This window comes from Bidens hawaiensis, unplaced genomic scaffold, assembly GCF_021521415.1.
Source record: "Bidens hawaiensis isolate Kalapana, Puna unplaced genomic scaffold, B.hawaiensis_p1.1 tig00009951_1, whole genome shotgun sequence".
NCBI classification, from domain to species: Eukaryota; Viridiplantae; Streptophyta; class Magnoliopsida; order Asterales; family Asteraceae; genus Bidens; species Bidens hawaiensis.
The window spans coordinates 693,354-718,910 of record NW_027491753.1 but is presented as its reverse complement, the minus strand read 5'-3'; the positions used below and the strand labels follow the sequence as shown (position 1 = coordinate 718,910).

Sequence of the window (25,557 nt, the reverse complement as noted above, 5' to 3'; positions counted from 1 at the left end):
TGCTCCCAGGTTCTTTGGATTCAACAACAGTTGCGCGATTATGGTCTGAATTTCACCCATACTCCTATTTGCATTGATAATACTGCTGCTATCTCAGTAACAAACAATCCCGTAAAACACAGTAAAACTAAACATATTGACATCCGTCATCATTTTATACGGGATTGTGCTGAGAAGAAACTGATTGTGCTCGAAAAGGTTGATACGCTAGATAATTTCGCTGACATGTTTACGAAAGCGTTTGACAAAACTAGATTTCAAAACCTTGTTGAACTGAATGGGATGATCAATCCCGAGTAACCCTGCTTTTTGTTTAAAAAAAAAAAAAAAAGGGGTCACTATTGCTTAAAATTATGTCGGTTGCCTCAGTTTGAAGGACATATCTTCGGATATGTTTGGTCCTCATTTCTACTTGTTGAATATAAGGATAGCCATTAACCAGATGACTGAAAGTGATCGGGGCGGTTTATGATGTGTTTTTATTCTTTCGCTGAAAATTAGTCGATCCTACTTAGTTAGAGGGACACATACTCGTATGTGGTCGGTCCAGCTGATCCATTGGATCTTCAGGATAGCCGTTTACCTGAAGACTTTGACTTGATCGGGGCGATAGAAGTTAAAAATTTTTTGGGAGATGAAATTATTTTTCAAGTCTACTACTTCGTAAGAAGTTCCTTTACTATGTTTAACAGAAAATTGATCCAACCTTGGAAAGTGATAGATAAACTGATTCTGTGTGCTTAACTAGTGAAGTTATTAGGCCTAAAAGACTTTAGAACAGCCATTGTATGTCATGGTAGCTTTTTATGGTGCGTAAAAGTAGAAGTGATACTAACTAAATCTACTCGATTTTACATGGAAACTTCTTAACAGTGTAAGTCCCCCCGGGGCGTCGTCGATCGATACGAGATCCGCACGAGGTCTAGGAGTGCGGAATCCTCCTAGACTCGTTTATTGGTGTAAAGATGAAGAACACAAACACGTACACGAACAAATACACGAACAAATACAAGAACGGGATAATCAAATCTGCAGATTCTTATATAATAATCAAAACACGTTACATACCGTAACCAAACAGAAAACACGACTGACCCGAGGTGAGCTCTACCTCGGGTCGTCTCACACGACTCTCCTTGTCTCTTACTCTCTCTAAACAAACAAACTGCTCAAAACACACACTAATTTCTGGATTCACTAAACCTAAACAAGACACACGTATATATACATAAAACATTCTCGGGCCTGGGCTTCAGTAGGCGAAGTTGTGCTAACTTCGCCTATGGCGAAGTTGTTCTAACTTCGCCTAAGGCAGAAGTTGTTACAACTTCGCCTACGGCGAAGTTGTTATAACTTCGCCTATGGCGAAGTTGTTCTAACTTCGTACTTCGTTTCCGCTGATCAGAATTGCATAGCGACGGTCACAAAATGCACCAACAGTCTCCCCTTTGACCGTTGCTCTCAATTCTAACAAACACAAAAGATCATCTGTTATACGACATGCACCAACAGTCCCCCTCTTAGCTGATGATCTTCTGTTTGCAGTCAACCAGCCGTGTCTGAATCTGTCATGTAGCTTCACAAATCTACCAATCACCCAGCGTCTTCCATATCAGATCTTCCCTTCAGTGTAAGCTTCTCCGAATATAACGATTGAGGTCTTTGAAATGCATGCATCCTCGTGCCAATAGATCATCTCAACCAATCACGTGAGTCCATCTGACTTCACCAACACGTGAAGTTGGGCAGAAAAGCGATTACCCAGTCATACACGAGCCCGTGAGTGTTCTGATTCCCGTGAAGATAGCGTGTCAAAATACTGCAGTGATCCAGATTCGGGACTTGCAGTAGTTTATCTGAAGTTGTGTAAATATTCAGTTTATTGAAAAAAAAATGTGAGTTATTGAGACATTATAGAGTTCGTAATGATAAGACTTCTCAATCAAGATGCAAGATAGAGAACGGGAAGAAGAGTCCAAAGATCGAAGAATACCTACTATTTAATCAGACACTACGGGTCGAGGTCAACTCGGGGTGACTTGGGGAAAGCCAAATACGCTTTGAGAATAGATAGGAGGTATCATAATCTCTGAGTTGTTGCCCACTTAAGTTTTGAGCTTAATTGAACCTAACCCGTATCACAGAAACGATGAAAACCATTTTAAGTTAATTACCTGCTTACAACCTGTCTCTTTATGTCATAATAAAGCTGAACACGGATCTGTGTGACAGTCATATAGTTAGTATGATTCCTGTTCGGATCTTTTCTAAAAAACATGGTAGTCCCTATCAAGACTGAAATTTGATCCCGTGTACTTTAAATTTTAAAATTTTTCTACTTATTTAGTTGTATGATTTTATATCTGGTTACTTGGTCTTGATCGTATCAGTTAACACATTAAAGGTTGTTTTTAAAACTTAATTGCAAATTGTTCAAATTATAGGGGTTTGTTTTGAAAATTTTAATACCGGCGAAGTTGTCCATAACTTCGCCTGCATTAGGCGAAGTTATCCACAACTTCGCCTGTATAATTTTGACCCTATATAAAGGAAATTAAAGGTCAAACTGGTTCATTATTTTCAAAACTCAGCGAACTTAACCTCTAAACCCACAGCGAACTTATCGATCTTTCTGTGTTCTCTCTTCCTTCGATTCTAATCCGTGTTTAAAGGTGTGTAGGGTAATCGAATCGATTAATCGTGTTCATTAACGTTTATCATCGGTCGATTCGAACCGATTCACGTCCTCGTTTTTTCGAACCCTTAACAACCGATTTTCAAACGTATCTTTACGTGTTCATAATCAATCTAATCGTCTAAATCGTCATTAAATCAAGTTTTACGAGATCCGCAAGCTCAAAATTGACCAAATCACGTCGTTCGATAAACCTAACTGATGCCGTTTCATATTCGGCGAAGTTACAGTTTAGGCGAAGTTGTCCGTAACTTCGCCTGAGGTTTAACTTCGCCTGATAATTATTTTTGAAACAGTTTATGAGGCGATGTTGTGGTTAGGCGAAGTTACCATTAACTTCGCCTGGACTTTTTTACTTAACAGTTAACAGACGAAGTTAAAGTTGAAGCGAAGTTGTTTCCCAACTTCGCCCCACCTTTAACTTCGCCTATACTGAAAAGATCACAACTTCGCTCATGGTAACAGGCGAACTTGTGATTTGCTTTGTCGCTTATCTAACTTGGTCTGTTTGGTGCAGATATGGCTGCTATAGGTGGTGCAGGCGGTGATGACGGTGGTGATTGTAACACCCCGACCAAAGGCGGATTATACATCGGGGCGCCACATATTGTTTCATTACTCGTGACACTATTTGGGTGTCAATATTTAATAAATACATTCATTCGCGCACACGCAAAGTAGACAGAAGATAACATAAATCATCATAAATCAATATATCATAATATTCGAACAACAATAACTTGTCTTGAACATTTTAATCTAGGTCCAAAATAAAGAAAACTTCCTACGTGTCCACAAGCTCCAAAACAGCTACAGCAAACCTGAACATGTGTTAAATTAAAACGTCAAACACTTGCGTGTTGGTGAGAAATCAAGTTTATTACAATACATAGATAACAATAAATCTGCGCGCAACATGTGTATGTCTGGTTTTCAACAAGGGTGTAATCTGATCGGGACCAACTCTAAGATTCATAGACTGCCAGTGCTCACAATTGAGCTCACAAACAAGAAAGACTGTGCAAGTGTAAACAAAAGAGAAAATCATAAACGATTGTTCTCCCGTGTTCATCTAATGGTACCATGAGAACTGCGGAATAGACCGACAAGACGGTTAATGATCCACACATACAAATAAACAGCCAAGTCTACATCCTCAACACATGGGATACTGCGCGACTAAAGTTCATAAACAGTTTAAGACTCTAAGTTTGTATGAACACATGAACATCCCAAAACATTAAAAAAATAAAAAGGGATTAGGTACGAGATTACTCACTTGATAAACGATGCGGTGAAAGATAAAGCAAGAACCAACTTTAAACAAGCACAAGTTAACCTATAATTAAAGATTATTGTTTTAACGATTTGCTTTAAGTCTTGATTATAAGTTAGCATAATTAATAAGTAAATTATTATATACAATATATATTACCGGAAAAGCAGGGCAGAACAGGGAGGAAGACGGAGGCAGAGAGGGAGGCGGCAGAGAGATCAAGGAGGAGGTTAAAATAAGTGTTTGTGTGTGTAGTGTTAGGAAAAATAAGATTATTATTTATAGGGAAACCCTAGGGAACACAATCCCTAGAAAAGGGGAAAAGATCTCAAAAAGCAAAAGATTCCAAAAGCAAAAGATATCAAAAGATATGGCAGCTGCAGGGGACAAGGAAAAGCTGACAGGTAACAGTAAACAGGCATGGGCGGGTCAGATAAAAGTACTGGTCAAGCATGGAAAAGCAGATCTCCAAAGATAATGTCAGTCACTTTTTCTGTCAACCAATGGGGTTGGTGCGCATGCTGCGCCAAAAGTGGCTTTTCAGACATAAGACAGGTCAGGTCAACAGCACAGAAGATAAGACAACACAAAAGCAAACGGCTAGATTAAACAGAAGAAAACTCAAAGGGTTTAGCGCGAGAAGGCTCGAGCGCACGCGCGAGGGCGAAGGCTGACAGAACAAACCTTAGCGCGCCGCGGGAAGAACTATTATCCTTAGCGCGCCGCGGGAAGAATTACCATTCTTAGCGCGCCGCGGGAAGAACTTCCGTTCTTAGCGCGCTGCGAGAACTACAATTCTTAGCGCGCTGCGAGAACAGTTCGCCTCGCGTAACGCAGGAACAACTGGTCTTCGCGCAGGCTTCCTTGTAAGGAGTCTGGCGCGTGGAGCTGCGCGGACAACCTTAGGCGGGAAGAAACAAAGGACACAAAAAATAAGAGAAGGGGTTCAAGGCTTAAGGGCGGGACGGCGACAAGAGAGAAAGAAGGCGGAGAGAAGAAGAGGGACGGGACGGAGGAAAGGAAAAGAGAGGAAGAGGCGGGAAGGAAAATATTATTATTAAAAATAAAGTATAAGTACAAATAAATATTAAATCATAAAAGAAAGAGATCGGATCGGAGAAACGGGTACCTGGGTCGGGTTGGATCGGGGCAGATGTCACAGTCTCCCCTACTTTAAGAAATTTCGTCCCGAAATTTATCTCGAAGTAGGTTGCGCAAAGAACAGGTGCGGGTACTTGATCTTCATTTGATCTTCCCTTTCCCATGTAAACTCGGCTCCGCGCTTGGACTCCCAGCGAACTTTCACGATAGGGATACGACTGCGCTTGGTTTGCTTAACCTCGCGATCCATAATCTCAACAGGCTTCTCAACGAAATGCATAGATTCATCAACTTGAACTTCATCAAGTGGAATGTGAAGGTTCTCGTCAGCTAAACACTTCTTGAGATTGGATACATGGAACGTTGGATGCACATTACTGAGCGCGGGCAGCAGGTCAAGTCTGTAGGCAACTTTTCCTACACGCGCGAGAATCTTAAATGGTCCAACATATCGAGGAGCAAGCTTACCTTTCTTCCCAAAGCGGACAACACCTTTCCAAGGCGACACTTTGAGGAGAACAAGATCACCAACTTGAAATTCGAGAGGCTTTCGCCTGCAATCTGCGTAACTCTTCTGTCGGCTTCTGGCAGTCAGCAGATGATCACGGATCTTGGCGATTTTATCGGTTGTCTCTTGAACAAGTTCGGGTCCTGTGATTTGAGTTTCACCCACTTCGCTCCAACAAATCGGGGAGCGGCACTTACGACCGTAAAGTGCTTCAAATGGGGCCATACCGATACTGGAATGATAGCTGTTATTATAAGAGAACTCGATCAAAGGCAGGTGTGAATCCCAATTACCTCCAAAATCAAGAACACAAGATCGGAGCATATCCTCAAGAGTTTGAATAGTTCGCTCAGACTGACCGTCAGTCTGAGGATGATATGCCGTACTCATGTCCAAGCGAGTTCCTAGCGCAGATTGGAGAGATTTCCAAAAGCGAGATATAAAACGGCCATCGCGATCGGATATGATGCTCAAAGGAGTACCATGACGGCAGACAATTTCCTTGACATAAAGCTGCGCGAGTTGCTCAACACGGTAGTTTTCACGAATGGGCAGAAAGTGGGCAGATTTAGTCAAACGATCCACTATTACCCAAATGCTATCATGTTTGCTTGCTGTCAAAGGTAACTTGGTAATAAAGTCCATCGCTATACCTTCCCATTTCCACGTAGGAATTTTTGGTTGTTCGAGCAAACCAGATGGGCGTTGGTGTTCAGCTTTTACTTTAGAACAAGTCAGGCATTTAGCTACGAACACAGCAATATCCTTTTTCATACCGGGCCACCAATAGGTAATGCGCAAATCCTTGTACATCTTATCAGCGCCGGGATGAACGGAATACCAAGATTTATGCGCTTCACTCAGGATATCAGCGCGAAGATTCTCATCAAAGGGAATCCAGATGCGATTAAGATAGCAGAGAATTCCACTCAGATTAGGGACAAAGTGCGCTTCCGCGCCACACGCTAACTCGGCGCGAAGGTTACCATTACTGATGGATGCGCGCTGCGCGTCGCGAATGCGTGATTCAAGATTGCTCTGAATCGGCGCAAAGTGAAGCTGCGTGCGCGGCAAGATACAGTTAAGCTGGCAGGGTTTTTGGCTGAGCGCATCGGCTACCACATTAGCCTTACCAGGATGATACCGGATCTCACAATCGTAATCGCTGATGAGTTCGTTCCATCGGCGTTGCCTCATGTTGAGTTCCTTTTGATCAAAGATATGCTGAAGGCTTTTATGGTCAGTGTAGAGGATACACTTAGTACCATAAAGGTAGTGTCTCCAGATCTTCAAGGCAAATACCACTGCACCAAGTTCGAGGTCGTGAGTTGTATAATTCTTTTCATGAACCTTGAGTTGCCTTGATGCGTAAGCGATAACCTTGCCTCGTTGCATAAGAACACAACCGAGACCTTGGTTGGATGCATCGCAATACACGACAAAATCTTCATTACCCTCAGGTAACGCAAGGATAGGAGCTTCACACAACAAACGCTTGAGCGTCAGAAAGGCTTCTTCTTGCTTCGAGCCCCAAATATACGGTTTACCTTTGTGCGTTAGAGCTGTTAAAGGCAAAGCGATCTTCGAGAAGTTCGAAATGAAGCGCCGGTAATAACCAGCTAAGCCCAGAAAGGAACGGATCTCGGTAGGAGTGGATGGCGTAATCCAGTTCTTGATTGCTTCAATTTTGGATGGGTCGACATGGATACCCATCTTATTAACAACATGGCCAAGAAACTGTACTTCATCCGACCAGAATTCACACTTGGAGAGCTTGGCATAGAGCTGCTCGGTTCGAAGCTTTTGCAACACCAACCGGAGATGTTGCTCATGCTCGGCCTTGGTCTTAGAATAAATCAGAACGTCATCGATAAACACAATCACGAATTAATCCAAGAAAGGCCTACATACCCGATTCATTAGATCCATGAAAACGGCGGGTGCGTTGGTTAAACCGAAGGACATGACCAAGAATTCAAAATGGCCATAACGAGTACGAAAAGCAGTCTTCGGAACATCTTCATCGCGGATGCGCAACTGGTGATAGCCAGAGCGGAGATCGATCTTGGAAAAACAAGAGGCACCTTGGAGTTGATCGAAGAGGTCGTCAATATGCGGTAAGGGATACCGGTTCTTAATGGTGAGTTTGTTCAACTCGCGGTAATCGATACACATGCGAAACGAACCATCTTTCTTTTTAATGAACAACACCGGAGCACCCCAGGGCGAAGAGCTAGGGCGAATGAATCCTTTAGCAGTCAACTCTTGAAGTTGGCTTGCCAATTCTTGCATCTCAGCGGGTGCAAGACGGTAAGGAGATTTAGCTACGGGGGAAGCACCAGGGACAAGATCAATACGAAACTCGACTTCACGAGCGGGAGGGATACCAGGAAGATCATCAGGAAAAACTTCGGGGAAATCACGCACAACAGGGATATCGCGAAGTTTCTTCTTTCCTTCATCGGGTTTAACCACATGGGCTAAAAATGCAATACACCTTTTCCGCATGAGCCTTCGGGCTTCGGCGCAAGACATAAGTTTAAGACCACTGGAGGGTTTCTCGCCATAGATGTGAAGATCACCATTTTCTCGAGGAATGCGAATCAACTTCTTGGCGCAAATAACTTCGGCGCGATTCTTTGAGAGCCAGTCCATGCCAATAATAACATCAAAGCTTCCAAGAGGCATGGGGATGAGGTCGATCAGAAAATCGTTTTCGTTAAGGTTAAGCGTGCAATCTTTAATCACGGAGTTAATTAAAACAGTTTCGCCATTAGCCAATTCAACTGAAAAATTTTCTTTTAAATCGCTGCGCGGTCGCGCAAGCTTCTGCTCAAACGCGCGAGAAATAAAACTTTGATCGGCGCCAGTATCAAAAAGTACAGAAGCATAAAATCCGTTAAGCAAAAATGTACCATTAACTACGTCATTATTCGCTTGCGCTTGGTGCGCGGTTATGTTAAAAGCTCGGCCACGCGTCACTTGGTTCGAAATCTGGTTCACCGGATTCGCTTGCGTAATCTGAACTTGTAGTCTCGGGCACGCGTTCCGGAAATGACTGGGATCACCGCAGTTAAAGCACGATCTGGGTCGTGGGTTTTGGTAGGTTGGTTGTGGGTTCTGCGGGTAGACTGGTGGTGTTGGCGCAATTGGATTGGCGGGAAGAACTCTACAGTTTTCCGCCATGTGACCAGCGCGGCCACATCGGTGACAAAGTCGACACGGGGTTTGGGTTGGGTAGTGAAATCTACAGGTTGGGCAAAAGGGGTGGTTTCCTGTGTAAGGTTTCTTAGTTGGCGGGGCAGGGAGTGCAGGATTGGTTAAGGCATAGTTATGGACTACAGGAGTTGGGTAAGTCGTCAGTGGGTTAGGCGCGTAAACTGGAGGTTGATAGGTGGGTTGCTGGACAATGGGCGGGTTGATAAGCGCATAGGCTTTGCGCCTGCGCTTGAGGTTGTTACGGTTTGAGGGTTCTGGTTTGGTTTCTGTTGGTTCAGGGGCAGTCTTGGTGGGTTTGGTCTTCTCAGCTCCCCGCAGGAACAGGGTTCCTGCTCTGACATGGTTGTCGCTGAGCACAGCGGCCAACTCAATGGCGTCAGAGAGGGTTACTGGGTTTCTGGCCCATACAGAATCTTGAATTTCCATGGGGAGACCCCCAAGAAATTTCTCGATGGCTCGGCGGGAAGGGGTAACAAGGTGAGGGACAAGCAGGCTTAGTTCATGGAAACGCGTCGCGTACTCGCGCGCTTCGCCACTGTACTGCTTAAGATTCCAAAATTCTTCCTCCAGGCGCTTAACTTCGTTGGGAGGGCAGAATTCTCGCGTAAGAATTTCCTTGAATTCCTCCCATGTCATGCTAGAAGCAGCTTCTACGCCACGCGCATGAGCTACTCCATTCCACCATGTAAGCGCTCTAGATTCCAGGACACTAGAAGCATATAGGGTTCGTCTGTCTGAGGGGCATTGGGTGTGGAGGAAAGTGTTTTCTATCTTCTCGAGCCATTGGAGCATCACGGTGGCTCCTTCAAGACCTGTGAACTTTGGAGGGTTACCCGCGTTAAAGGACTTAATGTTATAACTGGAGGTATTGTTTTGGCTCAAAGCTTGGGCTATTGCGGCGGCCATTTCCTGGGAACGTTGCTGCGAACGTCTGCGCGAGGCTTCTCTCCTCTGATGGCGGCGAGATAGCGGAGGCATTCTATAAAAGTTTTAATTTTTGTTAATATCTTGGTTTTAGCGCAAAGTATAACCTCGAAAAGCTTGGTTTCGCGGAGTCAGTTACTGTCAAAAGTTAAAGTAAAATAAATGACCCTAAATGCAGACTTAATAAAGGTAACAAATTCGAATCAAGAATCGACAATTCATGTATCACCATGACTTTCCGAGTTCTCAATTTAAAATATACAAGAAAATGAGTATTGGAGGTTGACAATTCATGTATCACCATGACTTTTCAAGTCTCCCATCTCAGAACATAATCGTAAATGGAAATTGAAAATCAACTATTCATGTATCACCATGACTTTTCGGATTTCCAAATCCAACAAACGAATATGTAAGTAAAATCAATAAAAATCGAAATTCAGCAAAAATCGAAATATCGCGAAATAAATCATAAAATCAAATACTGCGTCTGCGCAAGCATATTTATAAATAACGAGTAATTAACAATAAGCGCGCAAACATGAGATTTCTCTCATGCGCGAGAAGGGACTCTTAGGTATTCTAGGCCGTTACGTCTAACCACCTATCCTAAAGTCAACGAGCTCTGATACCAATCTGTAACACCCCGACCAAAGGCGGATTATACATCGGGGCGCCACATATTGTTTCATTACTCGTGACACTATTTGGGTGTCAATATTTAATAAATACATTCATTCGCGCACACGCAAAGTAGACAGAAGATAACATAAATCATCATAAATCAATATATCATAATATTCGAACAACAATAACTTGTCTTGATACATTTTAATCTAGGTCCAAAATAAAGAAAACTTCCTACGTGTCCACAAGCTCCAAAACAGCTACAGCAAACCTGAACATGTGTTAAATTAAAACGTCAAACACTTGCGTGTTGGTGAGAAATCAAGTTTATTACAATACATAGATAACAATAAATCTGCGCGCAACATGTGTATGTCTGGTTTTCAACAAGGGTGTAATCTGATCGGGACCAACTCTAAGATTCATAGACTGCCAGTGCTCACAATTGAGCTCACAAACAAGAAAGACTGTGCAAGTGTAAACAAAAGAGAAAATCATAAACGATTGTTCTCCCGTGTTCATCTAATGGTACCATGAGAACTGCGGAATAGACCGACAAGACGGTTAATGATCCACACATACAAATAAACAGCCAAGTCTACATCCTCAACACATGGGATACTGCGCGACTAAAGTTCATAAACAGTTTAAGACTCTAAGTTTGTATGAACACATGAACATCCCAAAACATTAAAAAAATAAAAAGGGATTAGGTACGAGATTACTCACTTGATAAACGATGCGGTGAAAGATAAAGCAAGAACCAACTTTAAACAAGCACAAGTTAACCTATAATTAAAGATTATTGTTTTAACGATTTGCTTTAAGTCTTGATTATAAGTTAGCATAATTAATAAGTAAATTATTATATACAATATATATTACCGGAAAAGCAGGGCAGAACAGGGAGGAAGACGGAGGCAGAGAGGGAGGCGGCAGAGAGATCAAGGAGGAGGTTAAAATAAGTGTTTGTGTGTGTAGTGTTAGGAAAAATAAGATTATTATTTATAGGGAAACCCTAGGGAACACAATCCCTAGAAAAGGGGAAAAGATCTCAAAAAGCAAAAGATTCCAAAAGCAAAAGATATCAAAAGATATGGCAGCTGCAGGGGACAAGGAAAAGCTGACAGGTAACAGTAAACAGGCATGGGCGGGTCAGATAAAAGTACTGGTCAAGCATGGAAAAGCAGATCTCCAAAGATAATGTCAGTCACTTTTTCTGTCAACCAATGGGGTTGGTGCGCATGCTGCGCCAAAAGTGGCTTTTCAGACATAAGACAGGTCAGGTCAACAGCACAGAAGATAAGACAACACAAAAGCAAACGGCTAGATTAAACAGAAGAAAACTCAAAGGGTTTAGCGCGAGAAGGCTCGAGCGCACGCGCGAGGGCGAAGGCTGACAGAACAAACCTTAGCGCGCCGCGGGAAGAACTATTATCCTTAGCGCGCCGCGGGAAGAATTACCATTCTTAGCGCGCCGCGGGAAGAACTTCCGTTCTTAGCGCGCTGCGAGAACTACAATTCTTAGCGCGCTGCGAGAACAGTTCGCCTCGCGTAACGCAGGAACAACTGGTCTTCGCGCAGGCTTCCTTGTAAGGAGTCTGGCGCGTGGAGCTGCGCGGACAACCTTAGGCGGGAAGAAACAAAGGACACAAAAAATAAGAGAAAGGGTTCAAGGCTTAAGGGCGGGACGGCGACAAGAGAGAAAGAAAGCGGAGAGAAGAAGAGGGACGGGACGGAGGAAAGGAAAAGAGAGGAAGAGGCGGGAAGGAAAATATTATTATTAAAAATAAAGTATAAGTACAAATAAATATTAAATCATAAAAGAAAGAGATCGGATCAGAGAAACGGGTACCTGGGTCGGGTCGGATCGGGGCAGATGTCACAGTGATAACCAGAGACAGTTCTTCCCGGGTCACAACATGTATATAACATTAGACCCGGAGGCGAGCGGAGTTGATGATTTCCGTGAAATCATCACGTTCCTATTACGCTCGCGTATATTCCACGCGATTACGACAACTCTGCCGATATCCTTACCCAACATTGAGGATTTTTGGCATACCGTGGAATATGATTGTAGGGTCGAGCCCCCGGTGATGCGAGCAACAGTCAACAACCACATTGTTCAGTTCTCATCTGAACAGATCCGGGCGGCTTTACGTTTTGGAGATGAGACTAGGGATGACCCGACAGACTTTGTAGCTCCTTTCCGTGATGGAGCGTTTTTGAGGATGGGATACTCAGGTCCCTTGGGAGATACCCAGAGAAGGAAGGGATTTTTGCTTGACCAGTGGCGCTTTCTCATGCATGTCATGATTGTTTGCATGTCAGGGAGAAAGGCGGGCACTGATGGCATGGGCGCGACCATGCAGTCGGCAATGACTGCTCTGACTTATAATAAGCGTTACAGCTTTAGTCAGATGGTCTTCTACGAGATCGATCGACAAAGAAGAGCGGTGGCGCGTGAGAGATTTATCATGTATCCAAGATTTCTCCAAATGATCTTGAATCATGTTGCTCCAACGCTACCTCAGCGCCGACCAATCCGATACGTAGAAAGTGTGAGCAAAAGGATCTTTGCCCAATGCAGATCCTCCAGTGCGAGGAGCAAACCTGAGCTCCGTCCTCGACATACTCCACTATTCGGGTACTTAATCAACCCGGGGTATGTGCCTGCTCGTGGGGACGAGTTTCGGGACCCGGCACCACAACAGGCAGGAGCACCTCAAGCTTTACCTGCTGCTCCTGTTGTGTCACCGAAGGAGAACGTTGACCTTGACGCAGAGTTTGGCGGTCAAGGATTTTTTGACATGGAGAGGGTTGATCCAGAGGAGATTGTGCAAGTCTCTGTTGCACATGTTTCGGGTGTAAATGTTACTAGGGCAGCTACAATGGTGGCTGGCTCAGATTCTGATGATGAAGTGGCCGAAGCAAGACGGATTTTGGTAACACATGAACGGACTCATGGGAAAAGGAAGAGAACTGATGATGATAGCGAGTCAGACTATGAAGAAGAAGTTCAACAGTTGATTCGCAGATCAAGAAGGGAACGGGCAGGTGCAGGATCGGGAGCTGGTGAGAGCTCGAGGGTGGTACGTTTCACCCCACCCGCACTGTCCGGTATGACAATGGTTCCCTCTTCATTACAGGTTACAAGGCCAAGCGCCACGGACATTCTCGTGGTGGCTACCTCATCCTCATTTGGCCTCCCACTCACTTCATTTCAACTATCGGCTCCGGAGATTGTCTCGTTGCCACCTCCAACTCTTACTCCAACGGAGGTTGTGGCACATTTTATTGAGTCGACGGTTGTGGCCACTGCAGGGTTATCGTTGACGATACCACCTGCGGTTACGTCTACTTCTGAGGTCCCGGTTACATCGGAAATCCCTCCTCAGTACACTCAAGATATATCACATCTGAGGTTTGATTTCGATGCAACCTTATCAGACTCAGAACGAATAGCAGCACTTGAACGGGTCGTGGCAGAACAGTCAAGGATTAATCTTATCCAGACCCAGGCTATTCAACGCCTAGTTGCAGAGAATCAGATGCAGTCGTCCCTGCTGGTAGAACATGGAAAAATCATAGATGCTCTGAAGGAGTTCTTGGCATCTCAGGGGGAGACAAGCTGTAAAGGCGATGAGTTGAGGACCAAGAGGAGAAATGATCGAGACGATGATCCCAATGCATCGAAAGGTGCAGGTGGTGAGTTGCCAAGAACTGTACAAGCTCTTGGGACTTCCACAACTCAGGGGGATTCGACAACTGCAGCTGGTGGTGATGATTTGGTGGTAGTGGAGGTTGAGGAGATGGATGATGACTTTATGTGTGATGATGATTTATTACCGAGTGATGAGATAGAGAAGATTGGTGAACAGATTGTGATTGATGAAGAGATAGTATGGAAGGAGAGTATAAAGGAAAAGAAGTTCGAGCTGCTGAAACCACAGAAGGGTAAACTTATCAAAGATAAAGATAGAGGATTGAGAGCAGATGGCAAGCCTTGGATGATTATGAAGTATAAACCGATCCGGTGTTTGAAAGAAGTGCCGATGAAACAAATGCCCAAGGATGTGCTCAAAGAGTTGAAGTGGTGGTATGTAGATTGTGAGACAGCTGAAGCAGTGATGGAAGATGAAGATGAACAAGAGCTGCTGAGAGTCTATGATCCGATGCATCTAGTGAACCTGTCTCGAGCTGATCTGCAGGTGCTGAATGAGAAGAAAATCTTTTATATTCCTGCTTGGAAAGACGAAGCGAGGAAATATCAAAGAGTTGTGTCGGTATGTGTACGAGAAGGAGTGAATGCTTAAAGATGAAGATTCAAGATTGTTGAAGATTACAAGACACGTGCTTGAAGATAAAGAGATGAAGCTACTGCCAAGGGGGAGTCTGTTGGTGCATGATGTCAGTAGTTCAGTGTCTAGTGTCTGTAATCGAGTTTGTAATGTTTTGTATTTGATGTAAGCAAAGTTAGCTAACAAGTTCGCTTATATAGGCGAACTTGTTAGACAAGCGAAGTTAGGGACAACTTCGCCTGAACATGCCAGGCGAAGTTGTCGTGTTATATATTGATTAGGTTACGGCTTAATTAAACAACAAACATTAAGAAGTTTTATTATTCGAGTTTACGAGTCAGAGAGTCCTGTAATCAGTGATTGATATCACGTGTTTAAGGTTGCAATATAACGAGTATTTGTTTATTGTAACGTGTGTTCGATTGTGTTAACTCGTATCGTCTTCTACGCTCGTAACGTCTTACGTAGGGATTCCGCACCTACGTAGAACGAGATATCTCGTGTAGATCCGGCTGGGAACCTACATTTTCTTTTGGGGAGGCTCGATGGAGAAATCAAAAATCAATTGGGTCGCATGGGATAAGATTACAGCTCCGGCTAAGTTCGGGGGCCTCGGTTTAGGGCGGTTGCGTGACACAAACTTATCGTTGATAGCTAAGTGGTGGTGGAGGTTTAAAACGGAGAAGGGTTCGTTATGGTGGAAAGTTATTTGGGCATTCCATCACTCCTCGAGAGCGTGGTAGGCTATTCCAGCCAAGTTATCCTTACCGTGCTCCTGGACTCAGATTGTTAAAATTGATTCTTGTCTCCGAAAATCAGACATAATTATTAAAAAATGTTTTCGGCAGCAGGTGACAAGTGGACACTCTACTTGGTTCTGGTTGGATGTGTGGGTTGACTCTATTCCTTTTTGTGAGAGGTTTCCTAGATTGTTCTCGCTTGAAAGGTACAAAGGGTGTGTGGTCGCGGACAGGTTATACATGTTGGATGAATGGATTTGTGGTAGGTGGGATGGGTTAGAAGTCCAACTAATATGGCCGAAGTGGAAGAGTTTAGAGCATTATTGAGGGTCTGCCAAGGATTATGCTTGGTGCATGGGAAGGATGAGGTGGTTTGGTCCTTGGACTCTTCTAGTGTTTTTTCTGTTCAAAGTTTGAAAGCTCGTATCGTCAAAAACTCTTTTGCGATCCCTGAACTCGTGTTCGTTTGGAATAACTTAGTTCCAAAGAAAGTTGGTTTGTAGCGTGGAGGGCGGTCCTTGGGCGCCTACCGACATTTATGCTTTAGCCAAAAGAAATATTCCGGTAAGCTCGGTTTTGTGTCCGATTTGTGGGGAAGTTGACGAATCGGTTGAACACGTTTTCGTTTCGTGTGGACTAGCCCAAACGGTGTGGAGCTTAATTCCCCAATGGTGTAATATGCCTGACCTTTTTATCTTTTCTATTCGTGATTTGGTGGACTTACACAGGTTCACCCCGGTGCCCAAAGATAAAGCAAAAGTTTTTCAAGCAATATGTTTGGTCACGATATGGTGTCTGTGGAAGAAGAGGAACTCACTAGTGCATAGCGGGTCTCCCATTCAAGTTGCGACTCTTTTCGAGGAGATCAAGGTGATGGGCTTCCTTTGGATTAAGAACAGGTCGCGCAGATTCAGTTTGTCTTGGGAAGATTGTTGTGGCTTCCGGGTGTAGTGTGTTGGTTCGTATTTGGCGTGTGTGGTTTTTGTTATGTATTTTTCTGTTTTACCCGTTTTCACGGCCTTTAGTGTTTTTGGTGCTTGTATGTTTGTATTGTGGTGTTACGTCTAGCTTCTTGCTAGTGTTTTTTATATAAATTGTTTTGTTGATCTTTCAAGAAAAAAACATTATCTTTACTTGACATACATACCAAAACAAAGTTATTGATGGTGAGACATATGTGTAGCATTGCAATTACACATATGTAATTATACTATGTACTCTCTTGTTTGTATAAGTTTACATATATGTAGTGTTTTTACTTTTGCATTTTAGAATTGGTCATATACTAAGATACATATATGTAACTTAATGATATACATATATATAAAAAGTTAATTATCAAGTTACATATGTAAACTACACTACAAAGTCAAATACTATAACGAAAACTAATTTAATCTTCTTTTTTTTTTATATATATATTAGACTAGGTTAGGTACCCGTGTGATACACGGGTTGGATAAATTATATTATAAAAAAGTCAATGAAACTAAAGGTTCACTCAAAACATCTAATACATTGCAATGAAGACAAATAGAATTACATAACATAGCTCTCATAAATCTCTAAAAATCTCTTTATATACAACGTTTGTAGTCTTATTTGAAACTTGACCATCTTCATCAAAAATGAGTACTTTGAGCCCTTCTCTTGTTGTAACTCTAGACAGCGCAACATATAATTGGCCATGGGTGAAAACTGGTTGTTTAAGAAATAAACCAACCCTAGAAAGTGATTGACCTTGGCTTTTATTGACTGTCATTGCAAAACAAACAACATCTGGAAACTGCCTCCTTTGAAATCTGAATGGAATTTTTTTATCTGTTGGTATAAGATTTGATCTTGAAATATAAGTGCGGTCACCAATATTGGTTCCAGATATGACAACAACTTCAATAACACAATTATAAAGTCTCTTTACCTGTAATCTTGTTCCATTACATAGACCATTTTTTTGGTCAACATTTCTAAGTAGCATGATCGGTACTCCAACTTTTAGTACTAACTTGTGATTTGGCATTCCAGAAATTTTTAATCCATTTAAAACATCAGGAGAGTACAAATTTTCTTGAAGCATGTCACGAACATTTTCATCTGGACATATACTATCAGAGCTAAGGTATTCTTTCTCTTCTCCTGGAAACATGGACAACAAACGATCATTAACTTCCTCAACGACCTCATTTGTTGGTGCAAGTAAGGCTCCTTCACTAAAGAAATTTGGATTTTCATAGTCTTTGAGGATAGAAGGATATACAAAGTCAATTAATTGTGAAATAGGATCAATGGTATCCTTAATAAGAAGATCGTCAGGAATATCAAAAGTCGCGTCACTATCATTTTGACCACCAAGTTTTCCCTTTCCTAGATCCAAAAGCCAATTAGCGAACTCTTTTGTTTCTTGTATTTTAGATTTGTCACTTCCAACGGTTAACCTCATGTTTTTTGTTAGTTTAAGTACTTTTCAAGTACCCCAAAGGTAGGATGAACACAAAGATGCATTAACAATTTCTTGCCTCGTGCCGCCTTGAATAACAGGAAGAGTTTGTCTAAAATCACCACCAAAAACGACAACTTTCCCACCAAATGGCCTTTCATTATTTATGTTACCACTTTGACCCAACATGTCTTTCAAGGTTTTGTCCAAAGCTTCAAACGCATGTTTATGAGTCATAGGTGCCTCGTCCCATATAATTAACTTTGTTTTCTTTAATAAATGGACAGCCTCAGTGTTCTTTTTAATGCCACAAGACAAAACCTCAGTAAGATTTATAGGAATTCCAAACCTTGAATGTGTTGTTCGTCCTCCCGGCAATAATAAAGATGCAATGACGCTTGAAGCAACATTCAAAACTATTTCTCCTTTGGATCTTATTGAAGCAGAAAGTGTCTTCCACAAAAAGGTTTTACCAGTTCCACCATAACTGTAAACAAAGAATACACCACCATTATCACCTTCGATTGCTCTGTTAATATCATCATAAATTAGTTGTTATTCAGCTATTAACTGACTCAAAAGACACCGAACCTCATTTTGTAAAGTTGGTATGTCATACGATAGCTCCTGACTAATCAAATGGTTGTTAGAAGACGATAGCGACTCATTATCAGGATAAGGCATAGTCGAAAATCTTCTTAAGCTATAATTGTTGCGTAGTAAAAATTTCTCAATCTCATATAAAGTCAGGTTTTTAAGTTGCTCTTCAGTTAGTGATAAATCTGTATATAATTAAAAACAAAATCATAAATACATGATTCGAATAATATTAAAACACATAAAAAAAGTTGAAGCTTAAATTATAAAGTAGAGTATAAGGTAAAAAAGAACCTGGAATATTTAATATTCTTCGTTGTTGGTAAAGGATGTCGTCTGACAAATACTCCCATGTCTTCTCCCAAACAAATTCTGGCCTCGAAATACTATTTGACATTAGCATAGAAGCAAATAAATTACGAAGAAAAAAACCAGATCCCGATTGACTCGCTTCTTGAATTGCCTCGATATATTCGCTGTCATCATCTAAAAGACCAAGTGCATAACACGCATCTCTAAAAGTAGCATAAGTTACACCATTAACCGTTTTAATTTCGGCGAATGATCTTGGTCCTTTTACTTTGTTAAGAAGAACTCTTAAAAAATATGCTTCACCAAGAGAAGGAGAAACATGATGGATTCTACCAACTGAGAACCCTTTTTTTCTTCGTTCCCATTTTCGATCTTTAAGTACCCAAACAAACTTACTTGGAAATTCGACATAAGTAAGTTGTCGTGCAAGATCGTCATGTTGATTACAAGCCATCCAAGATGTGAACATGGAAGAATTTACAGATGCTTTCTCCAGCACATTCTCAATGTCCTCGTCAGCCTCATAAACAACTTGTTGTTGTCCAGGAAGATGAAATGGGAGGTGCATCACAGAAAGATACCTATAATGAATATCAAAAGAAAAAAATCCTCCATGATGCTTCACACGCAGATATATATCTGCAATCATAATATTCTTTTATTTCATCTTTTTCTGGAAGATCATCGGCTCCTTCATTGTTTTGTACCACTGAAACAGTAGCCCTGTCTGGACCTTTGTTAATATACTTAAACAAATACTTGATGGACCCTGCTTGGTTGCATCACTCAACATTTATATGTGCCTGATATCTTTTTAAAAGTTCTTTGTTATATGGAACCACACTACGATTATGTAACTGTATATTTGACCTTTCAACATACGATCCGGAGTCCCTTCTTCTATATATAGGGAATCCATCTGAATCAAGTGAAGTTGCATTAGAAAACTTCTTTGGGAAGTTCTTTGAACATCTTTTATCAATCATACATGAACACTTTAAATTAGCAGCCCCACATGGCCCATGCATCATGAACTCCTTCACGAGTGAATATAATGTTGGATCTTCTTTTTCATCTGGAATCTCGGCACATATAAACTGGTCAACATTCTCAACACCAGGGAGTTTGTGATCGGGATGCAAAAATAAACATAAGTGGGCATGAGGCAATCCACGTTTTTGAAACTCCACAGTATAGACAACTACAAAAACATTAAAACAAATAAAACATTAGTTTTGTTGATATTGTAAGTGGTTATATGATTACTATACACAAAAATTAACAATATATAAAATGCTAATATTTATTGTATAAATATTACATAATAATTAAATAAATTGAAACATACCTGTTGAAACTCTACCAAGTAGTTTTTTATCTTTTAAGTCCTTAATAATTGAATCAAGCTTCATTTTAAAGATTCTAGATAAGATATCAGGCCTGTCTTCGGGATTGATGTTGGTAACTTTAAGAAAACGTTTAATTTCTGGCCATTTTGGATTACATGTGATGGTTATGAAAAAGTCTGGATACCCAAACCACTTACATAGAGCCATTGCATCTAGATAATTTTGCATCATATATCTAGCACCACCGGTGAAAGATGAAGGTAATATTACACGGGTTCCAATGCTAGAAACATCAGCATTTCCTTGGATATGTAAATTGCGTAGGTTCTCATAAGTTTCACATCGAAGATGTTTTTGTTGATGACGCACCCAAAAAAGTCTTTCACTTTCAATCATTGTGTACCCATCAACTAAAAATTGTTGATACAACCTACGGGAAATAAGAATCAACGAAAATTCGTTATCCCTATCTTGAATTCTATAAGCAAAGAATTCTCTCATTGTACATTTTTTCAAATTTTTAGTAGATGAACTTGATGTTGCTCTGTGTGGAATGTCAATTCTGTAGCAATCCTCTCCATACGGAAATATTATAGGATAATGAAGGCCAATGTACGAAGGATGCAGTTCACTAATGTGTTTAAGCTCTCCGGACCGCATTTCTACAATAATATCTCGACTTTCATATGAATCAGTAATGTCTCCAACAATAAGAGCTGCAATTTCAGATGTGGTTGGTAAGTTATATGTTCTTCCATCTTGTTGCCTTTTTCCAATAAGACGGAGTTTTAGGTTGCAATTTGGATTTCGTTTGTAACAATCTCAAACCATTCTATATGTTTTAACCCAAACATTTTGAGAGTCTAACATACTCTTCAATTATGTTATAATTTCCAGATCAATCAAGTCTAAAGTTGAGGTAGATCCCCTGGTTGTGTCACTACAAAATATTATTATTATTAGACCAACGTCTATATAAACAATGATAAAACCAAATAATAATAATAATAATAATAATAATAATAATGTATATGAAAATTTATTATACATACCCACATACTGTCTTTCTATTTGATACTTCATTATCCGTGTCATATATGTATAGTTGGGAGAATTTAGGTTTTCCTTCTTGGAGAGGTAGAAGACTTCCAATACGATGAAAATTTTGTCCACTAAGTCTAAAAATGTAGGGGGCTTTAACGTTATTAATGGAGTTATCAACTTTTCCACCCATTGAAGTAAAACTAAATATCGAATTGTAACGACGAATATTGTTTAAAAAGTATTTGCTTTTAGAGCCAACATCAGTAAACAAATTTTTATAGTTTAGATCAGGAGCTTTTAAGCTTGGAAGTTGAACCTTGCCGTAACCACAACATAACAAATAATTTGTTATCCCATTATTTGTTCTACCATGTACTCCTTCATTTTTCCATAACTTTGCGTAACAACTTCCACACGTCAAACTTTGATCACCATGGTCCAAGTAATCTGTTACACGATTTGAAATAAATAATTATAACTTTGTTATAAAAAACTACTAAATTTTTGATTTTCTGAAATATATTTACCTCTAGATATTCCTACAAACGGGTCCCTAACAATATCGTCAACATGTATATCTTCGTTATGCATAATGTTACTCGTATTAGATGCACCTGCTAAAATTAAAAAGTTTTAAAATTATAATAACGAAAACTATTGCTAAAATTTGAATGTTGTATGTGGATGTGTTCATCTATAACTTCAGTTTTCGTAACCGGATCGGACATTAAACCGGACGCATCACTGGTTCACTACTTGGACCGGTTGAACCGGCCCGCTCGGATTTAAGAACCGGAAAACACTTATAAACTGAAATTGCACAATATATAAAATATAACAAAAATTCCCGATTTTTAGGAATATAATTTGAAAAAAAAGAGACTACTATCAGATTATGAACATATTAATAGTCGAAAATTTCTAGATTAAAATTTTATTATTAAAATAAGTAACGTGCAATATTTTTTTAAAGTAAACTTAGTTTACATTTGAATAATTATTTGTATTAATATTGCTGCTTATCAAATTAAGTAAACAAATTGCTAGCCCAGATGGCTTTGTACATTCCTTATAATTAACAGGTGTTGAGTTCGATTATTTATGATAGCATTGTTTATTTTTGTTTAACAATTTATAATTTTAAATAACTTATGTTTGAACCGTTTCATCTAAACCACTCGGACCGGCTGGACTATCGAATTCCGGTTGAACCGGTCAGACCGGCCGGTCCGGTCTCCAAAACAATGTCTATAACTTTCAATTTTATATTCATAACAAAATAATAATAATAATTAATATCGAACTGCATACCAGCATTTACATCCGATGAATTTATACTTTCGTTGACGCTAGAGATGGATGTACGTTGATGTCTAACAGACGTATTTGAAGAGGAAGCAATTTTTTTGCCATAGGATATCCGGTTATTATTTGTATGTAAGAGTGTAGTATTTTGAAGCCTTAATGTAGACGCGTGCAGTTTAGATCTTCTATTATCCAAAATTAGTTTTCGTGCTTTTCGTTTCTCAGCAGCAATTCTGTTAACAACTGTAAACAAATATGAAACAAAGGGAAAAAAATATGAATATTAATAGAATTATACTTAATTACAAAACAGAATCGTAAATGCGACATACCGTTCGAAATATCCAATAAGGGAGTTCTAGATAGCTCAACTGCAATAACAAAAATTAAATCAAATAAATAAATTGTAATTAACGTATCTAATTTATGCAGGTAAGTATAATGTGTGAATTTAATATAAATAATGAAATCTTACTATTTGGTGTATGATTACGATTTAAACCTCCACTGGTAGACGGACAATACGAATTTGGTATATCATGTATAGTTGATGTTGACGCATGCACTTTTGGCTTCTCAACAGCTTCTTTATTGAAAAGTGTCATATAATTGCAAGACATATATAAAACATAATTTATGACAATAATAGTAATAAAGAAAATAATAATAATAATAATAATAATAATAATAATAATAATAATAATAATAATAATAATATGTTACGATGAAATTGGGTGTAGAAATAAGTACATATTGTTGTAACTACATGTACCTGGTTTTTGTATAACGTTTGACACTCCACTGGTCGAGGAACCATCGACATTTGATGTATTATGACTGGTTAATGTAGACGGATGCACCTTAGCTTTTCTATTATCCAAAATAAGCTTTCGTGCTTTTCGTTTCTCAGCAGCTTCTCTGTTATAAACTGTTACAAAATTGCAAGCTATATATCCTTAATATAAATAAATATACCAATTCTATTTTAGACCTAGAATGGGTCTAAAAATCAATGAATATTTGCATATCGAAAAGGGTGCATGTGGTGTACCATGTGAAACGTCTGAAAAGGGAGTTCTTGTTAAAAAACCTAATAAAAAAAGTTAGAAAAGTGAGTTAATACATTCCTCCTTATATTTCAAATTTTGGTGTAACTATAATGGGTCAAATTAATAAGAATGTAAGTTTGTATATCTTACTACTTGGATAAATACGGGCTGATCTTCCAATGGTAGGCGAATTATGGTCCTTTGACAAACTATCAGACGCATTATATTTTGATTTTCTTGAATCCAAAATGAGTTTTCGTTGTTTTCTTTTTTCAGCAGCATCAAAATAGGCATTGTTTTTATTAAACACTGCGACATAGATACGTATTTTGAGTCTTTGTTGTTTTCTTAATTTAATTTAGAAAATTTAAATTCATGTTAAAAAATCTCACTATCAAATGGAATACCATTTGAAATGTTCGACAATGGACTTCCAGATGCATCAACTGAAAAAAAAACAGGCACAATCTTTTATGTTAGATGTAATATAAAATAAACTAATATCACATAAAGTTGATTATAAACATGTATACGAATGACTTACAATTTGACCTTGTTGTATATATCTTGTTAGAAACATCGTTCTCCGAATTCATAAGGTGAGCATTTGATCTTTTAGACATCGCCTTGTGATTTAACAAAATAAATACATTAAGTGTGAATTTAAAGCGTCAACAACATGACATAAATTAACAAAAAAAAACATTATGCAGTCCAATTGGGTTTATAGGCAAATAAATTTTAAAATTGTTAAAGCAGATAGTTTGTCACGAGTTCACACAATTTTTTTAGTGATGTTCAACATTAATGTATATTGTATGTTTGATGAATGGTGGTGTTTTAATAGAACAACTTAATTATAATATTCTAGTTTAACATGTATATAATGTATATAATTGAAATATAATCTATATAATTGAAATACACTAAACATAATTACAAAAATACTAACACATGTATTATAACTTAGCCAATGGTCCACCACCGTTTCCGAGCGGGCCTCTCGGGCTTGACCTCTGGTACGAATATATTATGTAAACTCTATATATTTTACAACTATTACTTCACACTTTGATTACTATACACAAATATGCATTTTATACAGAAAATACGTTTGGATATAAATCCATCCTTCACTTGCAACTAAACACTATCCTACACCTCAACTATAACAATAAAAATGGCTTAATATAACATCTTTGCCTTCAACTTTGGTCACTATTATCGTTACACTATTCGTACGAAGTATGCATACTTTTTTTTAACAAAAGTGAAAAAAAAAAGAGAGAGGAACTATAAAAACGTATAATGATGTGCAAGATCATAAAGGGCCAACAAAAAAAATACAATATTAATATATGATGTGAAATAAAAAATATACTTGGATGTAGGACTTATTGTAGCTAAAACGATTGAAGAGGATCAGAGCACATGAAAGGTTCTTGAGGTTGTATGATTGACGGATATTTGTTTGTGACTGCAAACACAATCAAATAAATAAAGGTGTTTCCTAAGGAAAGAATAAGACCAAATATATTTAATTTTAGAAGTTGTTGATGATATTGAAATTCAAATTTTTATTTTTAGAATGAGCAAATTGAATGGCAACTAGTTGGTAGAGTTTCTTTTTACCCAATCATTTCCTTATTTTTGTTTACAAAAAAATCATTGTTTTCGTATTTTAAATGTTTAGATTGATTGTTATTTTTATACACGAAATAAACAAATGTGTTTGTGTACAGTAAATCTATGGAGTCCTCACTCCCGGACATAAATTTTTTTAAACAATATATATCAAACTCTAGAAAAACATAAAGATAAAATACAATATTATTATACATGTTTTATTGCCTAATTATTTGTTAAATTGCATAAAAAAGACGTAATAAAATTTAAAGATAGGTCACATGACACTTACATCACATACAATGTTCAACAATGGACTTCCATATGTTATTTAACTTAATTAGTAGTACATAACTTAAGCGAAGTCATTAATTATTAATTGATATTGAAATTTTGTTTCCATAACAGAAATAAGTCAAAACGATATATATATGAGTCTTAATT

General features: G+C 39.3%; 2 protein-coding genes across 2 annotated transcripts; both read right to left on the bottom strand.

Moving 5' to 3' along the window:
- Positions 1-16,949: 16,949 nt before the first annotated feature.
- Positions 16,950-17,834, bottom strand: LOC143533937 (uncharacterized). Its single transcript, XM_077028558.1, has one exon. The coding sequence runs from the start codon at positions 17,832-17,834 to the stop codon at positions 16,950-16,952; it is 885 nt and encodes a 294-aa protein (XP_076884673.1).
- Positions 17,835-17,858: 24 nt separating this feature from the next.
- On the bottom strand, positions 17,859-24,110 carry LOC143533936 (uncharacterized). Its single transcript, XM_077028557.1, has 13 exons — positions 24,032-24,110; positions 23,880-23,933; positions 23,211-23,366; positions 22,771-22,809; positions 22,445-22,681; positions 21,890-21,943; positions 21,661-21,747; positions 21,142-21,580; positions 20,089-20,855; positions 19,623-19,941; positions 18,723-19,321; positions 18,451-18,613; positions 17,859-18,360 (listed from the first exon to the last, which is right to left on the bottom strand). Exons 1-13 carry the CDS (start codon positions 24,108-24,110, stop codon positions 17,859-17,861), a joined length of 3,495 nt encoding a protein of 1,164 aa, XP_076884672.1.
- Positions 24,111-25,557: the final 1,447 nt, after the last annotated feature.